General features: G+C 34.9%; 1 protein-coding gene across 1 annotated transcript in view; it reads right to left on the bottom strand.

The window, feature by feature from the left end:
- Positions 1-22161, bottom strand: part of PPP1CB (protein phosphatase 1 catalytic subunit beta) — an 82660-nt gene that overhangs the window by 20954 nt on the left and 39545 nt on the right. The window contains exons 2-4 of the mRNA XM_044663707.1: positions 13859-13990; positions 10471-10701; positions 6949-7053 (exon numbers count right to left, since the gene is read on the bottom strand). Coding sequence (XP_044519642.1) covers positions 6949-7053; positions 10471-10701; positions 13859-13990 — 468 coding nt within the window. The remainder of the gene's footprint in view (positions 1-6948; positions 7054-10470; positions 10702-13858; positions 13991-22161) is intronic.

The raw sequence follows: 22161 nt of genomic DNA on the forward strand, positions 1-22161 counted from the left end.
TTATAGTATAGTTTAATATCTGGTACTGCTAGGCCCCCTTCCTTCACATTTTTTTTTCATTATTTCCCTTGATATTCTTGATCTTTTGTTATTCCAAATGAAATTTGTTATAGTTTTTTCTAATTCAGTAAAGAAGTTTTTGGGTAGCTTGATAGGTATGGCTCTAAATAGGTAAATTAATTTGGGTAGAATTGTCATTTTTATTATGTTAGCTCGTCCTACCCATGAGCAATCAATGGCTTTCCAATTGTTTAGTACTATATAAATCTTAAAGTGCTATACAAACAATATTATTATTATTAGTCACAAGCTTTTTGGTCTCCAGTTTCCTTATTTGAACAACAGATCTGACTAGAGAATCTCTATGGTCATTTTCTAGTTCTAAATTTTAATATCTAAAGTGGAAGACTATTTTTACATCATAAAGAGAGGGCAATCTTTATGGTTAAGTAAATATTAAATGTACAATGAACTTGTAAACCAGTTGGAGAATATTCAAAATCAAAGAATCAGTTAGAAAAGACTTAAAGGCCATCAAGTTCAAACTCCCCACAAAAGATGTTCTTTTTAAGTGCCAAAAACAAAAACAACAACAAAAAAAAAAAAAACCCATGAAATTATAGGATTAATGCTATGCTACCCTTTTAAAAATGCAAAATAAAGAGGCAATATACTGTAATGGATTGAGAACTAGCACTGATATCCAGAAAGCCTTGGTTCCAGTACTACCTATAACCTATACTAGCTTTTTAAATTTTTTTTTTTTTAATTTTTTAAACCCTTAACTTCTGTGTATTGACTTATAGGTGGAAGAGTGGTAAGGATAGGCAATGGGGGTCAAGTGACTTGCCCAGGGTCACACAGCTGGGAAGTGTCTGAGGCCGGATTTGAACCTAGGACCTCCTGTCTCTAGACCTGGCTCTCAATCCACTGAGCTACCCAGCTGCCCTAGCTTTTTAATTTTTTAAAAACTCTTATTTTCTATCTTAGAATCAATACAGAAGAGCAGTTAGGACTAGGTAATTGGGGTTAAGTGACTTATTCAGGGTCACACAACTAGGAAGTATCTGAGGCTGGATTTTAATCCAGGACCTACTGTCTCCAGATCTGACCCTATCTTAGTTGCCTCTCATACCACCTTTTTAACACTAGCTGAGATAGTTTCTCTGGGCTCTAGGCTGGGAGTGTCAAATTCACAAGAAGACAGGGGCCAATAATTTTATATTATCTATATTTTATTGCATCCTTAATTTATTTTATTATACTTGGCATACTTGACACCTCTACTCTAGGTCTCTCTCTAGAAGATCATACATTTGAAGATGGTGCTGACTTACATTGATATGGGGTTTCCCTATCCAGAATTTTTCTGCCAAAGAAATCACAGGTCTAATCCCTTATTCTACATTAATAAGATGTAATATGTTTTGCTCTACATTTTACTGGTGATTTGGGCAAAATCATCTTAAATTATCACTTCCTAGGCTGCATTATTTCATACCTGTTCATCCTCCAAAAATCATAGATAAGACCTCCCATCTATATAGCAACTTACAGCTTACACTTTCCTCATAATTTTAAGATAAATTATAAAGTTAAGTGATCTGAATGATCTACAATTTCAAAGCCAAGTTTTAAAATGAACCAAAAACTTCAAATCCAGTGCTCTTTCCCACCATTCATACTTTATAAATCCTGTCTTTGAGATCAGTATGTTTTCTTGCATAGTAAGAATGTTACTTTTTTTCTTCTCTTCTACCTTTGCATATACACATTAGAATTCTATTATTCTGTTTTGTTTCTTTGAGACTCCACATAGCAGATATCAATTTTACCATTCAGCTCATGTTTTTACTGTGTAGGCCATAAAAATCTGCTTTTGTAATTCTTAATTTTCTTCTGAACCATCCAGGAAAAGCAAGTTGTGATTCTATGTAAGCCTCACATTCCATAGGGTCTACAATCTCATCATGGTTATATCATTTTCTTTTGTTTTTAAAGTATTCATTCATAGATGCCTGAACTAATTTTACTAGCTCTAGAGGATGTCATTTCCTTTTATTCTTTATGTTTTCTCTTCTGATTTTTCTGCTATTTTCAAGTTCTTTTCAGTTTTTTTTATTCCTGGGGTCTTTGGTAATTTTTTCGGTCTTTTTTTAGCCCCTGTTTTTCCATTATTGCTCACTTATGATTCTTTCCCTATGAAAGGTGATTTCCTTGAGGGGCTGAATTTCAAAAGTATCTCACTGTTGATAAGTCTCTGCCTCAAGTGACTTAAGAGTGAACAGAACTAGGTTTTACTAGATCAGTGGTTCCCAAACTTTTTTGGCCTACCGTCCCCTTTCCAGAAAAAAATATTACTTAGCACCCCTGGAAATAGTTTTTTAAATTTTAATAGCAATTAATAGGAAAGATAATGCACCTGTGGCCATCACCACTCTTCCTGGATTGCTGCAGCACCCACCAGGGGGTGGTGGCGTACACTTTGGGAATCACTGAGCTAGATGCTTTGCTCCTTTCTTTAGGCTTAGTTAAGTGCTACAAGCCTCTTCCCTCCAGTGTCTTTTCCTAAAGTATTATCTTGGTCCCGCAGTTCTCTGGCCTAACAACATTTCCATCACAGCCTAGAATCAGGGTTTCCATGGCACTGGAAAAAGGGTGAGAGGATCATGTGAGATTGGGTCTCGCCCCCCTCCCCCACCCCATGTCTGTTCCTTAGGTCTATTAATGCAGTGGAAAGTACAAGAGGGGAGCCACGTGAGCTCAAGGTAGGCACTGGTTCATGGGTTGTTTTGTTGTATATTTGCTGTGACTCTGGGTCTCCAACGACCATGGAAATAATTGAAGTTGCTTCATCTTTCGTGCAGAATTTGTTTTGATGAGGTTTAAGAGATCATGGGGATTAGAAAAAAGGTTTAGTCCTCCATCTTCTCATTCCATCATTATATTATGCTAACTTTAATTTACAAACAACTCATTTAGAATGAACACAAGGATGGTGCCATCTATAACACCAATATGTGGCCTATAAGCAATTCAAATCTATTTTTAAATTTAAATTTTATTATTTTCTATTATTTTACATTTTAATAGCATACATTACCTCAAAGAGTCTACTACATTCATGTGTGTGGAAGGGGTGGCATGGTGTCAAATGTAGGTAGATAAAAGTAAAAGTGAAATAAACACCAAGTAATTTCAACAAAGCAGGAATATTAACAACTAGGAAAGTATAGGAAGTAGCATCTGAATAGAGCCTAAAAGAAAGCTAGGGAATCTAAGAAGTAGATGTGAAGATGGAGTACATTCCAGATAAAAATCTGTGTGAAGGCCTGCAGGTGGAAGGTAATATAACGAATATGAAGTAAGTCACTATGATTAGAATAGAATGCATGAAAGGAAATGTCAAACATGGTTTGGAAGGTAGATGAAAACTATAGATTTTGGATGGCTTTCAATGTTAGGCTGAAGATTTTGTATTTTATCCTAGAAGCAATAGGGAGGCATTTTAATATTTTTGAGTAAGAATGAGCCACACATATGCTTAGAAATGGATTGTTTCATTCATTAAATCTTTTCCTATCAGTGACTTTTACATAGTAAGAGCTTAATTTTTATGAATTTGGCAGCTGTATAGAAGTATAGGATACAAGGGGAGATCGGGACAAGATGACCATAGATCACAGGAGACTACTGCAAATATCTAATACAAGAACAATAAGGAAAAAAGAAATTTATCATAACATTTCCTTTGGGAACAAAAGCTTACTTACTAATTATTAGGCTTGTTCTTGGAAACATGGTACATGTAGCCCTTTGGATAGGGGAATATTAAAGAAATAAGGAATAAATAAAAGTTGAGGGTCTAGGTTTCTAAGAAATTAAGAATGGCAGAGTATGATGAATCTGGATGGAAAATTAGTGTAAAACTGAGTACTAAAGACTACTGTAGAAATATGATTTATAAATTAGATTAGGGTAGGAGGAACTAAGGGGGAAAAGGAAAGTATACTGTCATCTCCTGTCACGCCATTCTTCTATGAAAGCCACTTGTATTCTTTTTAAAACAAATACCACTTTATATACTCTTACCCCTATAATCAGTCTTACCAGTATGCAAAAACCAAAAAATGCTTTAGAAGTATTTCAGACACTACAAATATTCAGAAAATGCCAGGGTCTAGTCCTTGGGAAAATAGTTAATAACTAATATTTACATTTAAAGTTTGCAAAGCATTTTACATATCTCAATTGATCCTCAAATGTATGTGCTATATCATCCTGATTTTACAGTTGAGGAAATTCAGGCTGACCAAAGCTAAATGACTTGCTTAGAAATACAAAGATATGTATCTGAGGCACATTTGAACTCATAATTTCCTGAGCATACTAAGTACATGGGCCCATACTAAGTATAAGATAAACAGAGTGAGTACAATAAGAAAATGACTGTTTCTCTTTATTGGCTTCATTCTCTTCTGTCTATAAAATTAATTTTCTTGCTCAAAACAATCCCAATGCAACTACTGAAGATAGTAAAGAGGTAGAAGATAGTTTAGGATCTGTAGAAAAGCCATGAAATATTGTCTCTTTAAGGCTAAACAGTAGTGATTAAGAAAAAAATGGTGCTTTATATTCTTCCTAGATAAATAATAAACTCATTAGGAAGTGCTGTTCAAAAAATACTACTGATTTTTAAGAGAGTATAAAATTAGTCAAAGAAAAGCAATAGAATTAGAATAGGGAAAATTTAAAAGACACTTAGGGCTTTATTAATTGGGCTATCTGGTTACTGGGATTTCTCCAGGTTTCTCTTTGGAGCAGTATGATTACGTTTAATCATGTCTGGACTTAAGATGCACAATGAGACATACATTTTTTTAACAGAACCAGTGTAGGAATTTGTTTTGCTTGACTATGCATGTTTGTTACAAGTATCTTTTTTTTCCCCCCAATTTAAAGGGACTAGGTGGAAAAAGGAAATTAAAAATAAAAGAGCCCATTTCCCTCCCTACCACCCTCCAGAAAAAATAAAGGGAAAAAGGGGAGGGTAATTAGAGCATTTTTTAAATAGAGAAAGAAAGCTAGAATCACAAAAGGGACAGCTTTGAAAATAATATGTTGAATTTATTTTGCACGCACATTTAAAAGAAAGCAGTACCTAAAAGATTCTCAGCTTCAATAATGCTATTCATTTTATTTGCATTTCAGTTCAGAGTAAAATTTGATTTAAAAAATTAAAAAACAAAACATTCCTTTACTGCTATTACATTTATTTAAAAAAAAATTTTTTTTTTAAACCCTTACCTTCAGTCTTGGAGTCAATACTGTGTATTGGCTCCAAGGCAGAAGAGTGGTAAGGGTAGACAATGGAGGTCAAGTGACTTGCCCAGGGTCACACAGCTGGAAAGTGTCTGAGACCAGATTTGAACCCAGGACCTCCCAATCTCTAGGCTTGGCTCTCAATCCACTGAGCTACCCAGCTGCCCCACACTACTGTTATTACATTTAAAGAACTAGTAAGAGAACCTCCCTGAACATGGCCAGCCATACAAATATGTATGTACTATTATAATCGAATATTTAATATAATGTTAAAACATTCGATCACTATAGGAGGAGCAGTCTACTACAGTAGTAGAAAGACCAGTGGCAAGTAGGAAGATGTGGATACAAATACAGGTATCTCTTCTATATCTTAGGGACACAGCACCCCTGCAACCTGGAAAATTCACATAAAATTTTTTGGCTTTCATGTTCTTTTCAAAAATGTTTAATTTTTCATTTATTTTAACTTCAAAAAATAACTGTGCATATTTATGGTATTAAAAGATAGAATGATATTTATCATTCCGTACTTGAATTGCTGCCAACTTCCCTGAACAATGTTTTATGATGTTATTTCTCAGGTTAAAAACTTTGAATGTGTCTATTTACAATGTAAAAGCAAACTCTCTGATTGGTAAAGTCCCTTATAATTTGGTGCCCCTTTAATAACACAATTAATTTCATTGCTTGGTGCCAAAATATACTCTTCATTAGAGACAGGTGAGTTCTCTCTTTATTCCCAGAATATATGACAAAGTTTGAAAATGTGGAATATGTTCTCTCCAAAACGTAGCTGAGATCAAAGTTGGAAACTTATGCACCCTATAATAAGCTTTTCCCTAACAATTCTAGGCCTTATTGATTTGTACTTTTCCTGAAATTTCACAGCATTTACTTTATATTCCACACACTTTGGAATTTATTTTTACATTTTTTACATATATAAATATTTGCTCTCTGATTGGATGCATTTTAAGTTCCCTGGGGCCACAAAGAAGGTAGGATAGTATATTCAATACCTGCTGAAATGGACAGAATGGCACTAATCTGTCACACTTGAATATACTGCATAGGTCATATGGAAAAGCAACATTCATATTCAGAGAAAATTTTTGCAACAGGTAATGTTAAATCTAAACTCTATGTGTACAAAAAAGATCCTTTTAATGAAATTAGGACTGATTAGGGAACAAAGTAGCAAGACAATTGTAGAAAATCTTCTAACAAGATCAGAGTAAAATTCCATTTGCAAATGGAAGTTCAAAGTAATATTCTAGATCTAGGGCTGGTAAGCCTGCTTTTTGGGTATAGCCAGTTGAGATAAGGAATGTTTTTTACAACTGACTCTTGGGTTATGGTTTGATGACCTCTGTTCTAGATCAAAAAGTCTTCCAAAAATGGCAGATTTTTTTAATTTAATGATATCAACATATTATTTAATTTCATTCTTCAAGTAACAGTTCTTTATTAAAGATTACATGTATATACATGTATTTATTTTATGCATGAGCTGGTTTTCCCATGATCCAATTTCAGTAGCTTGATTTCCTAATTATTCTTCTATTATCAGGAAACTAACCATAACAAGAGAAATTTAAATAAAATAATTTCTTAGTTTACCTCCATGACAACAGAAGATCTTCTCATCCACAATGGCTGCAATAGGCAGACAGTTAAAACAATCTGTGAAAGTCTTCCATAGTTTAATATTAAATCTTCGTTTGCCTAAAACGATCAACGTACAGAATAAGTTTAAAGGAATTCACATATACCCTATCTACATCATGATTAAAATTAAAGGATTATTTCCAAAATGAACTCATTTAAGAACAAATATGAAGATCATAATGAACAATAAGAAACTTTACTGAAAGTATATCTACTAAATATTTGTATTTAGGCAAATTACCCCAGCTTTGGCTATTTAGAGGGAGGAAGAGGGAGCAAAGGGGTACTGGTATTTTTAAAAGAATGTCGATTTTTTTTAAAACTTTTAAGAAGATGGTTGAGACCACTGGTTCACAAAGTTTAAATCTAAATCCAAGGAGAGAGTAATTCCAAACACTAGCTGGTTTTTGCTTTTGAATGTCTTACTACTACTTGGATGTCTAGCAATGTAAAAACGGAGGCTAAGGCTATAATTTTTTTCTGCAGTTTGCTATAAGCAAGGACAACAAAACAAATACTCTGCAATTCAATATAAAGCTGTCATTTTGCTATTAACAATATTATTAATATTTGTTAATAGTAACAAGTAGGTGATCCACAGGTGGGGGGGGAGGGTCCCTAAATGATGGTTTCCTTAGATTTCTAATTTTATAGCTTGGCCTCAAAACACTTCAACAGTAAGAGCTGAATATAATACTTATCAGAGTATGTCTCACTACTTCTTTCCTTTAATTTCTCTTGGTACTCGAAGCTAGTCAAATTCTGTCTTTCCACTTGTGGCAAATGGAAAAGGATTTCCATAATAATTCAAATAGTTTAAAAATAACTGTAAACACAGATATCTTAAAACCCTAGGACTCTGGAGATAGAGTAAAACCTCACTGATTTATATTAATTACAGGAAAACCATGGAATCACAAATCTTCTAAAAAGAATATACTATTTAAGTACATAAAACTACAACTAAACCAGGAAGTTTTGATTTACAAAAAAAGTCCAGGGGCAGCTGGGTAGCTCAGTGGAGTGAGAATCAGGCCTAGAGACAGGAGGTCCTAGGTTCAAACCTGGCCTCAGCCACTTCCCAGCTGTGTGACTCTGGGCAAGTCACTTGACCCCCCATTGCCCACCCTTACCAATCTTCCACCTATGAGACAATACACCGAAGTACAAGGGTTTAAAAAAAAAAAAAAGTCCTTAGGAAAATGATCTATGGCGAGTAGTATAGAAATAAAACAAATATTTCTAATGTACTTAGTGATAATTAAGTCTTTTCTCATACAAATTTAGTTATCAAAAACATTCATTTACTTAGCAAGACTTTTTAAAATTAAAGCATATCAATACAACCAATTAAACTCTTCTTAAAACAGTAATAACAATTTTTCATTTCTTCCCCCTAAATCCTCACTAGTACTTTGTCCACTCAATCTCATTTACTTCCTTCCAATATGACTATTCTTACTGTGGAATTCCATCTTTCTGGTTCTATTTATTTGCTTTGCAGGTTTCTCTGTATTCTTTGGAATGATTTTTGTTTTTATTTTGGAGAACAATTTTAGGATCTATTCCCAACAGTGAGCCAAAGTATTATTCTTATAATTTTGCTATGAGCTGCCAGGTCGCTCTCTAAAAAGATTCTACTATTTTGCAACTCTTAATTGCACGGAGTTTAAAATATTTTTATTGATAACTTTATATTGTCTAAAATTCCCAACGTATCTTTCCTCTCTCCCAGAGAGCTATCTCACATAATAAAGAATATCTAAAAGAAACAAGCTAAAGGAAAAAAATGAGTAAAACTAACCAATAAAATGCACTGTTCCACACTCAATTTTGAATTTTGATAAAAGAAAGTTTTGCTAAACAAAAACAATTTAAAATACTGGAAAGATTAATTTTGGTTGTCAAAATTGTTATTTAGGAAATTGAATAAATTCTGTCTCTAACATATTACTCGGGTGATTATATTACAAAATATTAAATTAATATAGAAATATAGACATAAAATAGAAAAACAGAGAAATACTCTATGCCATAAATACAGGGAACTCTTCAAAGTAAAAATTCTTTCTGTCAATACAGATGTTCCCTGCAATTTACAGTCTTGGAGAACTGTCTAAAGCAGCACAAGTCTGACATCTCTGGCCTAAAGTACTTTGAAACTGAGTGACTTGTCCAAAGATATGCCATCAGTAGCTGTCAAGAGTAGAACTTGAACCCAGGTCTTTCTGGCTTTGAAGCTAATTCTCTATTCAAAATGCCATGCTATAACCCAGAATAAGTTCAGTTACACAGAAACTAGAAGATTCCAAAGCTAATTCACACTTAATACTATAATCAAAATATCTCCTCTCTCCTTTCCCCTTCTATATATCCATTTTGTAACCAAATAAATCTCTGAACTGACATAGATTTCACAAAAGAAGAAAAATGAATACAAAAACAGCCAAGAAGATGGCTTTTTGGCTCATAAATGAACAAAAAGAGTAGGAAAAGGGAGCTCTGACCTCTGTGTTATTTAAAATTACTTGGGATACTTGGAACTACATTTCCCGTGATCCCCAATGGGTTTCCTGTTTTGGATTATGTATTCAAGGTGAGGGACTGTTTTAAATAGGGGGAAGTGACTTTGAACTACGCTCTTGAGCTACTGGGCGCGCGAAGGTACGAAAGGTAAAAATGGCTGAGGTGGCAGTTTGAATACTTACAGGTGCATGGTCTAATGATTTTATCCCTATCAGCATGGCTTTTATTAAAATACTATTCACCCTTTTAATATCTGCCTTCACCATTTTTAATAAGAACACCTCTCATCATTTGGAAACACTTTTCACACAAGGGTACATCTCCTAACTTAAAAAAAAAAATGGAAAAGGAAAAAAAATTTAAGAGAATAATAAAGTTTAAAAGAGTAGCCCTGACAGATGTGAACTTCAGAGTATATAATAGCCTTGTATCCAAGTTTAATGGCACAAATTGGTAATAGCAACACATTTTAACTGCTTAATAGTTCTTATGGCTTTGAATTTACTAACATAGCTTGTCAAAAGTATTGAGAATCAACTCCTCAGCATTTGCTAAAAACTGGACTAAAATATCCAGGACAATCTTTTTTGTAGGTGATTCACCTACCTGAAACTCAAGATTATGTACATTATTTTCCTTGCTCAAGAATGCTCCAAATGAGTGCTTCTCATCTTAGAATCATATGCATATTAACGAGATCCTACTAAGTTGTTCACAGAAAAATCCCTCCCCTCTCACTAACTTTTTCTCCAGAAAAATGAAAGACTAAGAAATATGTCTCCTTCCTCATTCCTTCCTTATTCAGAATGCCTGGTTTTTGAAATACAGAAGCTGTACTTTATTTTGCAAAATATTCATGTACAAATTTCTCTAATTTATTCATACACCTCCCCCACCCCGTTAATAACATTTAAATAATTTCCTACTTTAACTTTCATTTTTACTTACATTCATCATAGAATCCGTAAATACGATTGATGCTAGCACATTCATGGTTTCCTCTTAAGAGAAAGAAGTTCTCAGGATATTTGATTTTATATGCCAATAGCAAACAAATGGTTTCCAAAGACTGCTTTCCTCTGTCCACATAATCTCCCAGGAAAAGATAGTTGGCTTCTGGTGGAAATCCTCCATATTCAAATAATCGAAGTAAGTCTGTATATTGACCATGAATGTCTCCTAAAAATAAAAAGTATATTTTTATATTAAATTATTTAGGCATAACTTTTATACCTTATTGAATCTTGCTGATTACCAGGGCAGAGTATAATGTCAAGCTATGTTGAGGAAAGATACCCTAACTTTCAAATGGCTTATAGCTTAATAAAAAGAAATATTTACAAATAAAAATTTGTATTCAATAATATTCACAGAATATTAATTATTTTAAAATCTTTATCACCTTAGAGTGGTGATGGCAAACCTATGACATGTGTGTCAGCACTGACATGTGTAGCCATTTTAGATGGCTATATGCCATGGATGAAACATTTGCTATAGTGTAGTGTAGACACTGTGCACTATAGATGACAATTCTACCTATATTAATTTACTTATTTTGGTTTATTAAATAGTTACATATTGCAATTATAAGTTTTTGATATTTAAACTATAAATGTCACAAAATTATGTGTTTTTTCTCAAAGTGTTATCCTCGGTTTTGGGGCGAATTTTGACACACCAAGCTGAAAAGGTTGCCCATCACTGCCTTAGAGAAGAGCCATTCTTAGTAAAGTTCTAAAATCTATAAACCTTAACAGATCTTTACTCAGGGGTATTTCTTTGTACCGAAATGTTTTAACTAGGTCAACTAATAAGTTATCTACATGTTCTTTATTTATTTAAAGTAAAAAAGAATAGTAAGCTAGGCTTCTGTTGAGAATGAAGTGAGTTGTGTTTATTTTTTAATTTAGTAAAAGCAAAAGAAATTTATTTCAAATTAATATACGAAATGAGAATATTTAACTACAAAGCAATTTTGTTCTAATTTCTCTGAAACTGTTACTTGAAGGTGATGATCTAGGTGAGCTAAGGTAGACCACTAAAGACAAGAATAAATACTTTAAGTGTACAAAGAACAGGTTCATTCAATGTAGCACAACTGGGGAATTCTAGGGAAAAAAATACAAGCTAGAAAAGTCTGGTGAAAATTAAACTGACCTTTTTAAAAAAATTTATTTATTTTTAAGTATTTTCCCAAGGTTACATGATTCATATTTTCTCCCTCCCCTCTTTCCTTCCCCCTCCCAGAGCTGACAAGCAATTCCATTAGGTTATACATGTATTATCACTCAATACCATTCAATACCTATTGCCATATTATTCATTTTTGTAATAGAGTAATGTTTTAAAACCAAAACCCCAAGTCCTATACCCATATAAACAAGTGATAAAATCATATATCTGTCTTCTGTATTTCTACTCCCACAGTTTTCTCTTGATGTGGATAGCATTCTTCCTCATAAATCTCTGGGGATTGTCCTAGATCATTGCACTGTTATTAGTAGCAAAGTCTATTACATTTGATTGTCCCATAATATTTCAGTTACTGTGTACAACATATGTTCTCTTGTTTCTGCTCATTTCACTCCACATCAGTTCATGGAGGTCTTCTAAGTTTTTATAGACATCAAGCAGTTCATCATTCCTCATAGCACAATAGTATTCCATCACCATCATATACCACAATTTGTTCAATCATACCCCAGGAGGGATTTAGAATATTTTTTTATGTGATTGATATAAATTAACTTTTTTTTTAAAACCCTTACCTTATATATTGGTTCCAAGGCAGAAGAGCGGTAAGGGCTAGGCAATGGGGGTTAAGTGACTTGCCCAGGGTCACACAGCTAGGAAGTGTCTGAGGCTAGATTTGAACCTTGATTAGGACCTCCCATCTCTAGGCCTGGCTCTCAATCCACTGAGCCACCCAGCTGCCCCTAAATTAACCTTTTTTAAAAAAGCAAATGCAGAAGACAAATCTAAGAGTCTTTACTGAAGTGAGAAATGCTACAAAAGAATAGTTGTATCAGAAAACAAAGCTTATAAATCAGGTTTTTTGGTCTACATCCAAACTTGCTGATAACAGATCACCAAGTGATGAATTATGATTTTACATCTTTTATGTTTTTGGCAAAAAGATACTGTTAAACTTTCAATTAAAAAAACCTAAGTAGACAAAATGTTACCAGAAAAAAGTTAGGAAGAACACTATATTTATGAATGCTTCAAAATCTATATTTTTATAGCACAGATTAGAATCCCTCCACTGATACAGACTGTAATCTTCTCACTTATATAATCTGGTAATAAACCTTTATAGCTATAAAAAAAAAATAAATCTTATTCTTTTCTTTTTTAAACCCTTACCTTCTGTGTATTGGCTCATAGGTGGAAGAGTGGTAAGGGTGGGCAATGGGGGTCAAGTGATTTACCCAGGGTCACATAGCTGGGAAGTGTCTGAGGCCAAATTTGAACCTAGGACCTCCCGTCTCTAGGCCTGACTCAATCCACTGAGCTATCCAGCTGACCCCCTCCCATTCTTTTCTAATTTTTAATGGTGTGACTTTTTTGTACTTAGCTCCTTTAGCCATATTTGACTCAGTAATCAAAGAATGTTTAGAATTGTAAAGGACCTTAGTAGCCATCTAATTGAACCATACACAAATAGGAATTTCTAATATAACATAACGATATTATTCAATCTTTGAACCATATATAAACAGGAATTTCTAATATAACGTAAGAATATTATTAAATCTTTGAACAATATACAAAAACAGGAATTCCCAATATATGACAATAACATAATATTCAAACTCCAAATGAGACCCTTCAATGAGAAAGAAACCCCTACTTTGCAAAACAGGGCATTCCATTTTTTGATTGGCTTTATAGACATGTTTTTTTCCTGCATTTAAGTCTTCAGATATCTTAAGAATCAATTCTTCAACACACAAAGATTGCGTTACTTCATGCAAAAATATTTCAAGTTTGTTAATCTGTAGAGAAGAAAATTTAAGCAAAATACAAATACGGTAATAAAAAATACATGTCTAGTTGCCAGAATGAAACAGCACCAAAAAATTTTAAGAACTCCTAAGTCATCTCACAGATAATCTATTCCAGGGGTTCTTAACCTGAGACCTGTGAGGTTTGGTTTTGTTGTTGTTTAAACATTTTGGTGAATGAACTTCATTACAATTAGTTTCCTTTGTAATCCCTATTTATTTTATGTATTTAAACCTGTCTTCAAATCATAATACAAATACATTTATTTAACTAGGCATGAAGAACTGCAAATTGTGAAGATGATCAACTCATATAGGCCACCTACCACAAATTTTCAGGGGAGCTTCTAACTCCAGAAGAATAGGCTGACTAAGGAAGATCTCCCGAGATTTAATGCACAAGCCTCGGACTTCTGCTTCAGTCATCTGCACAATCTTCCCAGGACGACATCCTCGTACTGAAATGCAAAAGATTTCATAAATTAGTCCTTTTAAAAAAAATTTAAAGATACTTTATTTTCCCAATTACAAGCAATAGCAATTTTCAACATACATTTCCTGAAATTATGAGATCCAAATTGCCTCCCCTCTCTCTCCCTCAGAGATGGTAAGCAATTTGATCTGGATTGTGCATATGTTATCATGCAAAACATACTTCCATATTGGTCACTATTGTAAAAGAATATTCATATAAAACCAAACCTCCAAAATAAAATCATAAATAAACTAATGTGAAAGATAGTATGCTTTGATCTGCATCTGAATCCAAAAGTTCTTTCTGTGGAAGAGGATCACTGTCTGGAGGATAGACCCCTACCCCCTTATACTTGATTGGATTTTAGTGATAATGATAGGTTTAAGATAATCAATATTTTGATTCTAAAATGATTAGTATAATTCCATCATAATCTTAATTACAATTAGTAGAATTCATGTTTTTTGTAAGGATCTCTAATTAAAGCATAAAACTGCTTCTAAGGGGATTTCCAACCCCTCCCTAAGTCATAATTAGCTATAGGATAAGTAAATACTAACAAAGGAAGGATAGTTACTAACAAAGATTAGCTAGTTATTTAGATAAGATATAGCTAGACTAAAACACTAATACCTTAGGGTTAGTTTAGAATAGTGAAATAGATATGGTATTAGATTAGGTTAGAGGACAAGATAAGTGCAGATATAACAGAAATAACAAAATTACATTACATGAAGAACATATAACATATTACAGATCACACATCACAAATTGCATTATAGTGTAAGTGTTGTGCATATATGTAAAGGGTGTACACATGTATATTTGATATGTATATATTATGTGTACATACATGTATATATGCATATCACACATGTATATGTTATATATCGTATGTATCGCGTGTATATGTGTATGAGTGTAAATTCTGTGAATACTTTGATATAATTGAGTTGCAAACATTCAAATGTAATTTGCATAAGGGAGTTTACTGTTTTGTTTTAATTTTGATGTAAAGACTTATGCAATGTTGTGTTAAAATGTATTTTCCAAAATGGTTTGCATTTATTAGTTGGTAGGATATTTCTGTATTAGAATAGGAGTTATGTTTGATGTTTGTTTTGACTTTTGTGTTGATATTTCATATTTGCTGCTGATTTTGTTGGTTTTGTTGGAAATTTTTGCATTGTTACTTGTTGTTTTATACTTTGAACTATGTAACTGTTCAATGTATTTATCTTTTTACCTTTCCTTACTGAAATCCCTAGTATAGGGTAAAGTAGGATAGTGTTAGATAGAATAGAGTTAGTGTAGGTTGTTTCTTATTTTGGGTTAGAATTTTAGTTTAGTTTGTAGTGCACAAATACCAAAATTTTGGTAATTTTGGCTTTGTGCAAAGGGGGGAACTGTTATGAGTAAGAGTAGATTAGTTAGTGATTAGGAATTACGTACACAGCAGGAAGGAGCTGGAGCTGGGAATTCTAGGTTGGAATGAAGGAAGAGGAAGAGGTGACTTGGCCCTGAGTGAGGACTCCATGAGTGGTGGGCAAAACTGTTGCCAGCCTGGGAGACCTCAGAGCAAAGGACATCCTGCTTCCTGTTTTCCCCTGGGATCCTGTGTGTGGCATCTAGCAAAAGAACAAATCTACAGAGCCATGGGAGGAGGAGGAGTTTGAGAGCTGGTGGACAGTGCTTCAAGCAAAACCTTTTCTACTTGGTACCTGAGACAACTTTAGCTACTGGCATCCAGAGATCATCAGTGGATTGCAGTGAGAATCCCAAAGCCACAAAGCCCTAGCTGTACTCAAGCCTGGCATGTTCCAGGTTTGAGGCAGAAACCCAGAGACTCCATTTACAGCTCCTTGGGCCCTGTTAGTTTAGATCACTTAGATTAGTTTGGTAGAATAAGTCCTTCCCTGTCCCTGTGGATTTTGTTATTAGGTGTTAAGGGTTTAGAGTAGACAATCCTATCCCTCCTTTTGTTGTTCCTAATTAAACCCTGTTTCATCCTGTAACCTTGTCTGTTGAATTTAAGGCCTCTGGCCAGAGTGACAGTTGGCTGTTATTTTTCAGTTGGGAGTGGCTTAGCTGTACAAGTCTTCAATGTTCAGTTTTAGTCTCTCTTAAATCCCAGAGTGTGTTCCCACAAACCCCCTAGTTATTTTATAATATCCCTGGTGACCCCATTACCTCACTTATATTTTCCTACACTTCTATCATGAGATGCTGACCATGTGAGTTTCACGTCCCGATGTGCTGCATCATGTCCCGATATAGTCCAAGTATGCACACCCTTCCTTACCGGGAAATAACTGGCTTTCCCAACTTGATCAGATGAGCCCTGAGGTAATGGTCATCAGTATTTCTTAATAAGGGTATTGTCTTGTGATTTGTCTTAAGATTAATATGGGTTTTCCTAAATGAACTAACCAATCAGCTTTGTAGTTGGGTAACAGTTTCTAAAAAAGATCTATATGACGCTGTATCTTATAAGTCATAATTCCTGTTTGGAAATATTCACTGTTAATGTCCTACTATATCAGTGATTCCCAAAGTGGGCGCCGCCACCCCCTGGTGGATGCTGATAGTATGTGACAGGGGGCGCTAAGTAATATTTTTTCTGGAAAGGGGGCAGTAGGCCAAAAAAGTTTGGGAGCCAATGTGCTATATAAACCAGGTCTCTGCTGCCTGGCTTTGTCTCTCGCTGGGATCCAACTATGTAATCTGTGTGAGATTCCAAGTTTATCTGAGAGACTTGGCCCTCTTCCAATAAACTCTAAAATTCTATCTTAACTTGGAAAAATTTGGCTTTTTGACTTTATTTATATAAATTGTCTATATCAGGGTGGTGGGATAAAAATTTCCACAACATCACATTCTTTGTCCTAAGTCCTTCAGAATTGTCCTGAATCATTGTATCACTGAGAATAGCTAAGATTAACACAGTTGATCATTTTATAATATCGCTGTTACTGTGTACAATGTTCTCCTGGTTTTGTTCATTTCACTCTGCATCAGTTCATGTGGCTCTTTCCAGCTTTTTCTAAAATCATCCTACTTATCACAGCACAATGGTATTCCATTACCATTTGTTCAGCCATTCCCTAATTGATAAACATCCCCATGGTATCCAATAAATTAGTTTTTAAAATGAAAATTCTACATGTACTTATAAAGCAATAACCTTGAGATATTTCCACATATGTCTTCAGAGACACTAGACACAGGATTTGTGCCTGCTGATGTGGCACTTGAACACTATAACCAAAGGCTTCTATCAGAATCCATCCCTATATGCCAGTCTTTCCTACCTCAATTCAGTGCCATGGAGACCCTTACTCTAGGCTATGGAACTATGCTCATTCCTCAACAGTCAGCCTGGTCACAGCCCTTTAGGAGCAAAAGCCTGCCTGAAATTCCAACACAGAAGCACCAGCTGCAAAACAAAACAAAACAAAAAGAAAAGAAGCTGGACTCACTTTACTGAGGAAAACAGGCAAAATGGTTCTGAACCGCTAGTACTGGGCCAGAAAACTAAGGACAAAAGGAGCAGGAAAAGTCACTAGTACAGTACACTGTGCATATGTGTGGCTATGTAGCATTCCATCAAATCTGAACAAAGTGTACAGTGCCCATGTGGGAATAGTTTTGATTAACTAAAAGTCAACTGGGGTAGAAATCAAGAATCACAACTGCCAACATGTGAAGAGGCCAAGACTGAAATCCAGCCTTCAATGAAACCCTAATTGGGGAAAGGCAGACAGGAATAAAGTGGTAAGAAAAATAAAGGACGTTTGGAGGGAGGTATGGTGAGATGGGGGCTGAAAATACCAAAGACTTCAGGAAAAAGAAATTTCACAGACCTTGAACATCAACAGACAAAACAATAATAACCAAGGAAAATATAGCCTCCAGATCTAGTAAAATGAGTTCAGGTTTCTATAAATACTGCAAAACAAAGTAAAATGACCCAGTACTTGAAACATAGGACTTGTGGAATTTGAGGAGAATGTAGAATCACAACACACTGTTCCTGAGTGGTTTAAATTATGAGAAAAGAATTTATATTTTAACAAAAATAAGCATAACAGAAACTTTAATAAGTAGAAATGAAAGACAACTTATAAAAAAAGCAAAAACAAAAAAGAAAATGAATTCACTTGTAAGCAAAACATATGCATCTCAAAGACAAAGATGTGTACAATCAAAGAATCAAAAGTCAATCAGAATAATATGACAAGACAAAAAAGCCTTAATGCCATAATAACAGAGATAATAGAAGTGCCCATAATTTCTAAACTTAGAAAATGAAATTCCAATCAAGAGAACCTACAGATTGTCTCCTGGAAAAAACTCAAGGCTGAAAACTCTAAAACACATAGTGTTTAAATTTCTGTTCTTGCTCTGCAAGTCAGCAGAAGACTTTCAAATATAAAAGGAAGGGGGTAACTAGGTGGCTCAATGGATAGATGGTCAGAACTGGAGACAGGAGGTCCTGGGTTCAAATTTGGCCTCAGACACTTTCTAGCTATGTGACCCTGGACAAGTGATTAGACCCCCACTGCCTAGTCCTTACCAATCTTCTGCCTTAGAGCCCATTCTTAGTCTTGATCCTAAGATAGACTGCCAAACTACTCCTGTATCTTTACAACAACAACAACAACAAACATCTAAATGGAGGCACAACTGAAATGAAACTGAACAAATAGAATGGTTAAGAAAAGATATTTCTAGAAAAATTTAAGGACATAAGCTGTCTTTTAAATTGGACAGGACTGCCTTTTGATCCAGCCATATCACTGCTGGGTTTATACCAAGAGATCATAAGGAAAAAGACTTGAACAAAAAATATTTATAGCTGCACTCTTTGTGGTGGCAAAAAATTGGAAAATGAGGGGTTGCCCTTTGATTGGGGAATGGCTAAACAAATTGTGGTATCTTTTGGTGATGGAATATTATTGTGCTGAAAGGAATAAAGAACTGGAGGAATTTCCTGCAAAATGGAATGACCTCCAGGAACTGATGCAGAGTGAAAGGAGCAGAATCAGAAGAACATTGTACACAGAGATGGATACACTTTGGCACAATCCAATGTAATCAACTTCTCTACTAGTAGCAATGCAATGATCCAGGACAATTCTGAGGGATCTATGAGAAAGAACGCAATTCACATTCAGAGAAAGTGGAAGTAGAAACACAGAAGAAAAACAACTGCTTGATCACATGGGTCAATGGGGATATGATTGGGGATGTAGACTCTAAGTGATCACCCTAACACAAATATCAATAATATGGAAATGGGTCTTGATCAATGACACATGTAAAACCCAATGGAATTTCTCGTTGGCTATGGGAGGGGAGAGGGAGGAGTGAATGGAAAGCACATGAATCATGTAACCATGGAAAAATACCCCAAATTAATTAAACATCACAGCTGAAAATAAATAAATAAAGTGGACAGGAAAAGAACAACATTTCCTTTACTTTCCTTTTTCCTTTTTCCTTTTTCCTTTCCCCCTTCCTTCCTTCCTTCCTTCCTTCCTTCCTTCCTTCCTTCCTTCCTTCCTTCCTTCCTTCCTTCCTTCCTTCCTTCCTTCCTTCCTTCCTTCNCAAAATAGGTATCAATCTGATAGGTATGGGATGGTACCTCAGTGTTGTTTTTACTTGCATTTAAATTAATTATTCAGAGCATTTTTTTTGCATGACTATTGATAGCTTTAATTACTTTGTCTGAGAATTGCCTATTCACATCCTTTGACCATTTATCAATTGGGGAATGACTTGTATTCTTATACATTTGACTCACTTCTCTATGAATTTGAGAATTGAGGCCTTTATTAGAGACTAGTAATTTTTCCCCCCTGATTATGATTACTGTGCATTATTTTCCATTCTATTTACTTTTAGTCTCCAACCTTCAACTGCCTCAATTTGCCTTTTCTATAAGCACTCCTCCCTCCTTCCCCCCCGTCCCTTTCTCTTCTTACTTTCCTCTAGGGTAAGATAGCTTTCTATAGCCAATTGATTTAGTATGTTCTCTCACTGAGTTAGGTTCACATGCTCCCCTCTCCACCTCCCCCATCTTACCTTCTACTGTGAATGCCCTTTCATGTCCCTTTTATTTGAGATAATTTATCCCATTCTATTTTCTCTTTCCCCCTCCTCCCAATGCATTCCTCTTTCTCATGCCTTTATTTTATTTTTTCTAAAAACCAATCCATCATATTCAACTCACACCCTCACACTCTGTCTATGTTTTATTCCTTCTAACTGCCCTAATAATGACGAAGTTCTTTGACATCATAAGAATCATCTTCCCATGTAGGGATGTACACAATCTAACCGTATAAAATGTCTTTTGATTTTTCTTTCTTGATTACCTTCCTATGCTCCTCTTTAGTCTTGTATTTGAGAGTCAAATTTTCCATCAGAAATGTTTTAAAGTTCTCTATTTCATTAAATATACCCATTTCCCCCCATGAAGGATCAAGTTCAGTTTTGCTGGGCAAGGGATTCTTGGTTGAAGTCTTAGCTCCTTGCCCTCTGAAATAGCGATTCCATGCTCTCCAATCCTTTAACGTAGAAACTGCTAAATCTTGTCTTATCCTGAATATAGCTCTATGATATTTGAATTGTTTCTTTTTTGGCTGCTTGTAGTATTTTCTCCTTGACCTGGGAGTTCTGGAAGTTGGCTACAATATTCCGGGGAATTTTTCTTTTGGGATCCCTTTCAGGAGGTAATCAGTGGGCAGCTTTCCTTAACAATTTCTTTAAAGATAATACCTATGCTCTTTTTTTGATCATGGCTTGTTATCTCTCCTGGATTTTGTAGGTCAGTTGTTTTTCCAGTGAGATTTCACATTTTCTTCTATTTTTTCTTTCTTTTGACTTTGTTTGTTTCTTGATGTCTTATAGTCATTAACTTCCACTTGCTCAATTAAAATTTTAAGATGATTTTCTTGAGTGAGCTTTTGTACCTACTTTTCCATTTGGCCAATTCTATTTTATAAAGACTTCTTTATCCCAGTGCACTTTTGTACCTCTTTTTTCCATAGGGCCAACTCTGCCTTTCAAGTTCTTCTTTTCAAAGCATTTTTATATATCTTTTTCCATTTGATTAATTCTCCTTTTAAAAGAGTTCTTTTCTTCATTGATTTTTTTGCATCTCTTTTGCCAATTGGCCTGTTTTTAAGATATTAATTTCTTCAGTATTTGTTTATGTCTTTTTTACCAAGTTATTGATTCTTTTTTCATGATTTTTCTGTATTACCTTCATTTCTTTTCCCAATTTTCATTTCTTTTCCCAATTTTTCTTCTACCTCGCTTATTTGATTTTTAAAATCCTTTTTGAACTTCATTAATTCTTTTGGGGCTTGAAAGCAATTCATATGTTTTCTTGGAGGCTTTGGATACAGCCATATTGACTGAATTTGTGTTTTGGTCTTCCCTGTCCCCAAAATAACTTTCTATACTGCATTTCTTTTTTTGTTGTTTGCTCATTTTCCAGTCTTTTTCTCTCTTCTTGTTTAATTTTAAAAAACTGTTAATGTTGGGCTCTGTAATTGTGGTGGAGGGAGCATTCAGTTTCTTTGAGCAGCTACCTTCAAAGCTGTTTTGGAGGAATGATGTCTGCTTTCAGTTCTTCCAAGATGGTAAGATGTAAGGTATGTTTAATACTCTCTCCGCCTGTGCTACTGTCCTGGTCTGTGAGTAACTCAAAGCACTCTTTTCTCCCTTGGAACTGTGATCAGGGTCCTTAGGGTCCCAGGGTCACTAGTGGCTGCAAGCATCATTATCAGCTAGCATTCCTCCTTACACCCTAAGATTACGTCCCCCAGCTGGGACTTAGGTTCTGCACATGAGCAATGCAACAAAAGACTTGCAACCCAGAGCAGGTAAAGGGATCCCAGTAATTTTCTTCTAAGCAGCTGTCCCCTTACCATCTATCTGTGGCTAAGGGCTCAAGAAGCTTTTCCTGCTGCTTCAGCTATGTCCAAGGCCTGTTGCTACAGAGAGACCTGCCCTGGTATACTGTACTCCACCTCTATCCCAATGTACTAGATCTCTCAGGCTGGCCTTCTAAGTTGTTTTGGGCTAAAAAATTATTTCACTTTCGTTTTTTGGGGGGTTATATTGCTCCAGAATTTGTTCTGA

Source organism: Gracilinanus agilis, chromosome 2 (genome assembly GCF_016433145.1).
Source record: "Gracilinanus agilis isolate LMUSP501 chromosome 2, AgileGrace, whole genome shotgun sequence".
Taxonomy (NCBI): Eukaryota; Metazoa; Chordata; class Mammalia; order Didelphimorphia; family Didelphidae; genus Gracilinanus; species Gracilinanus agilis.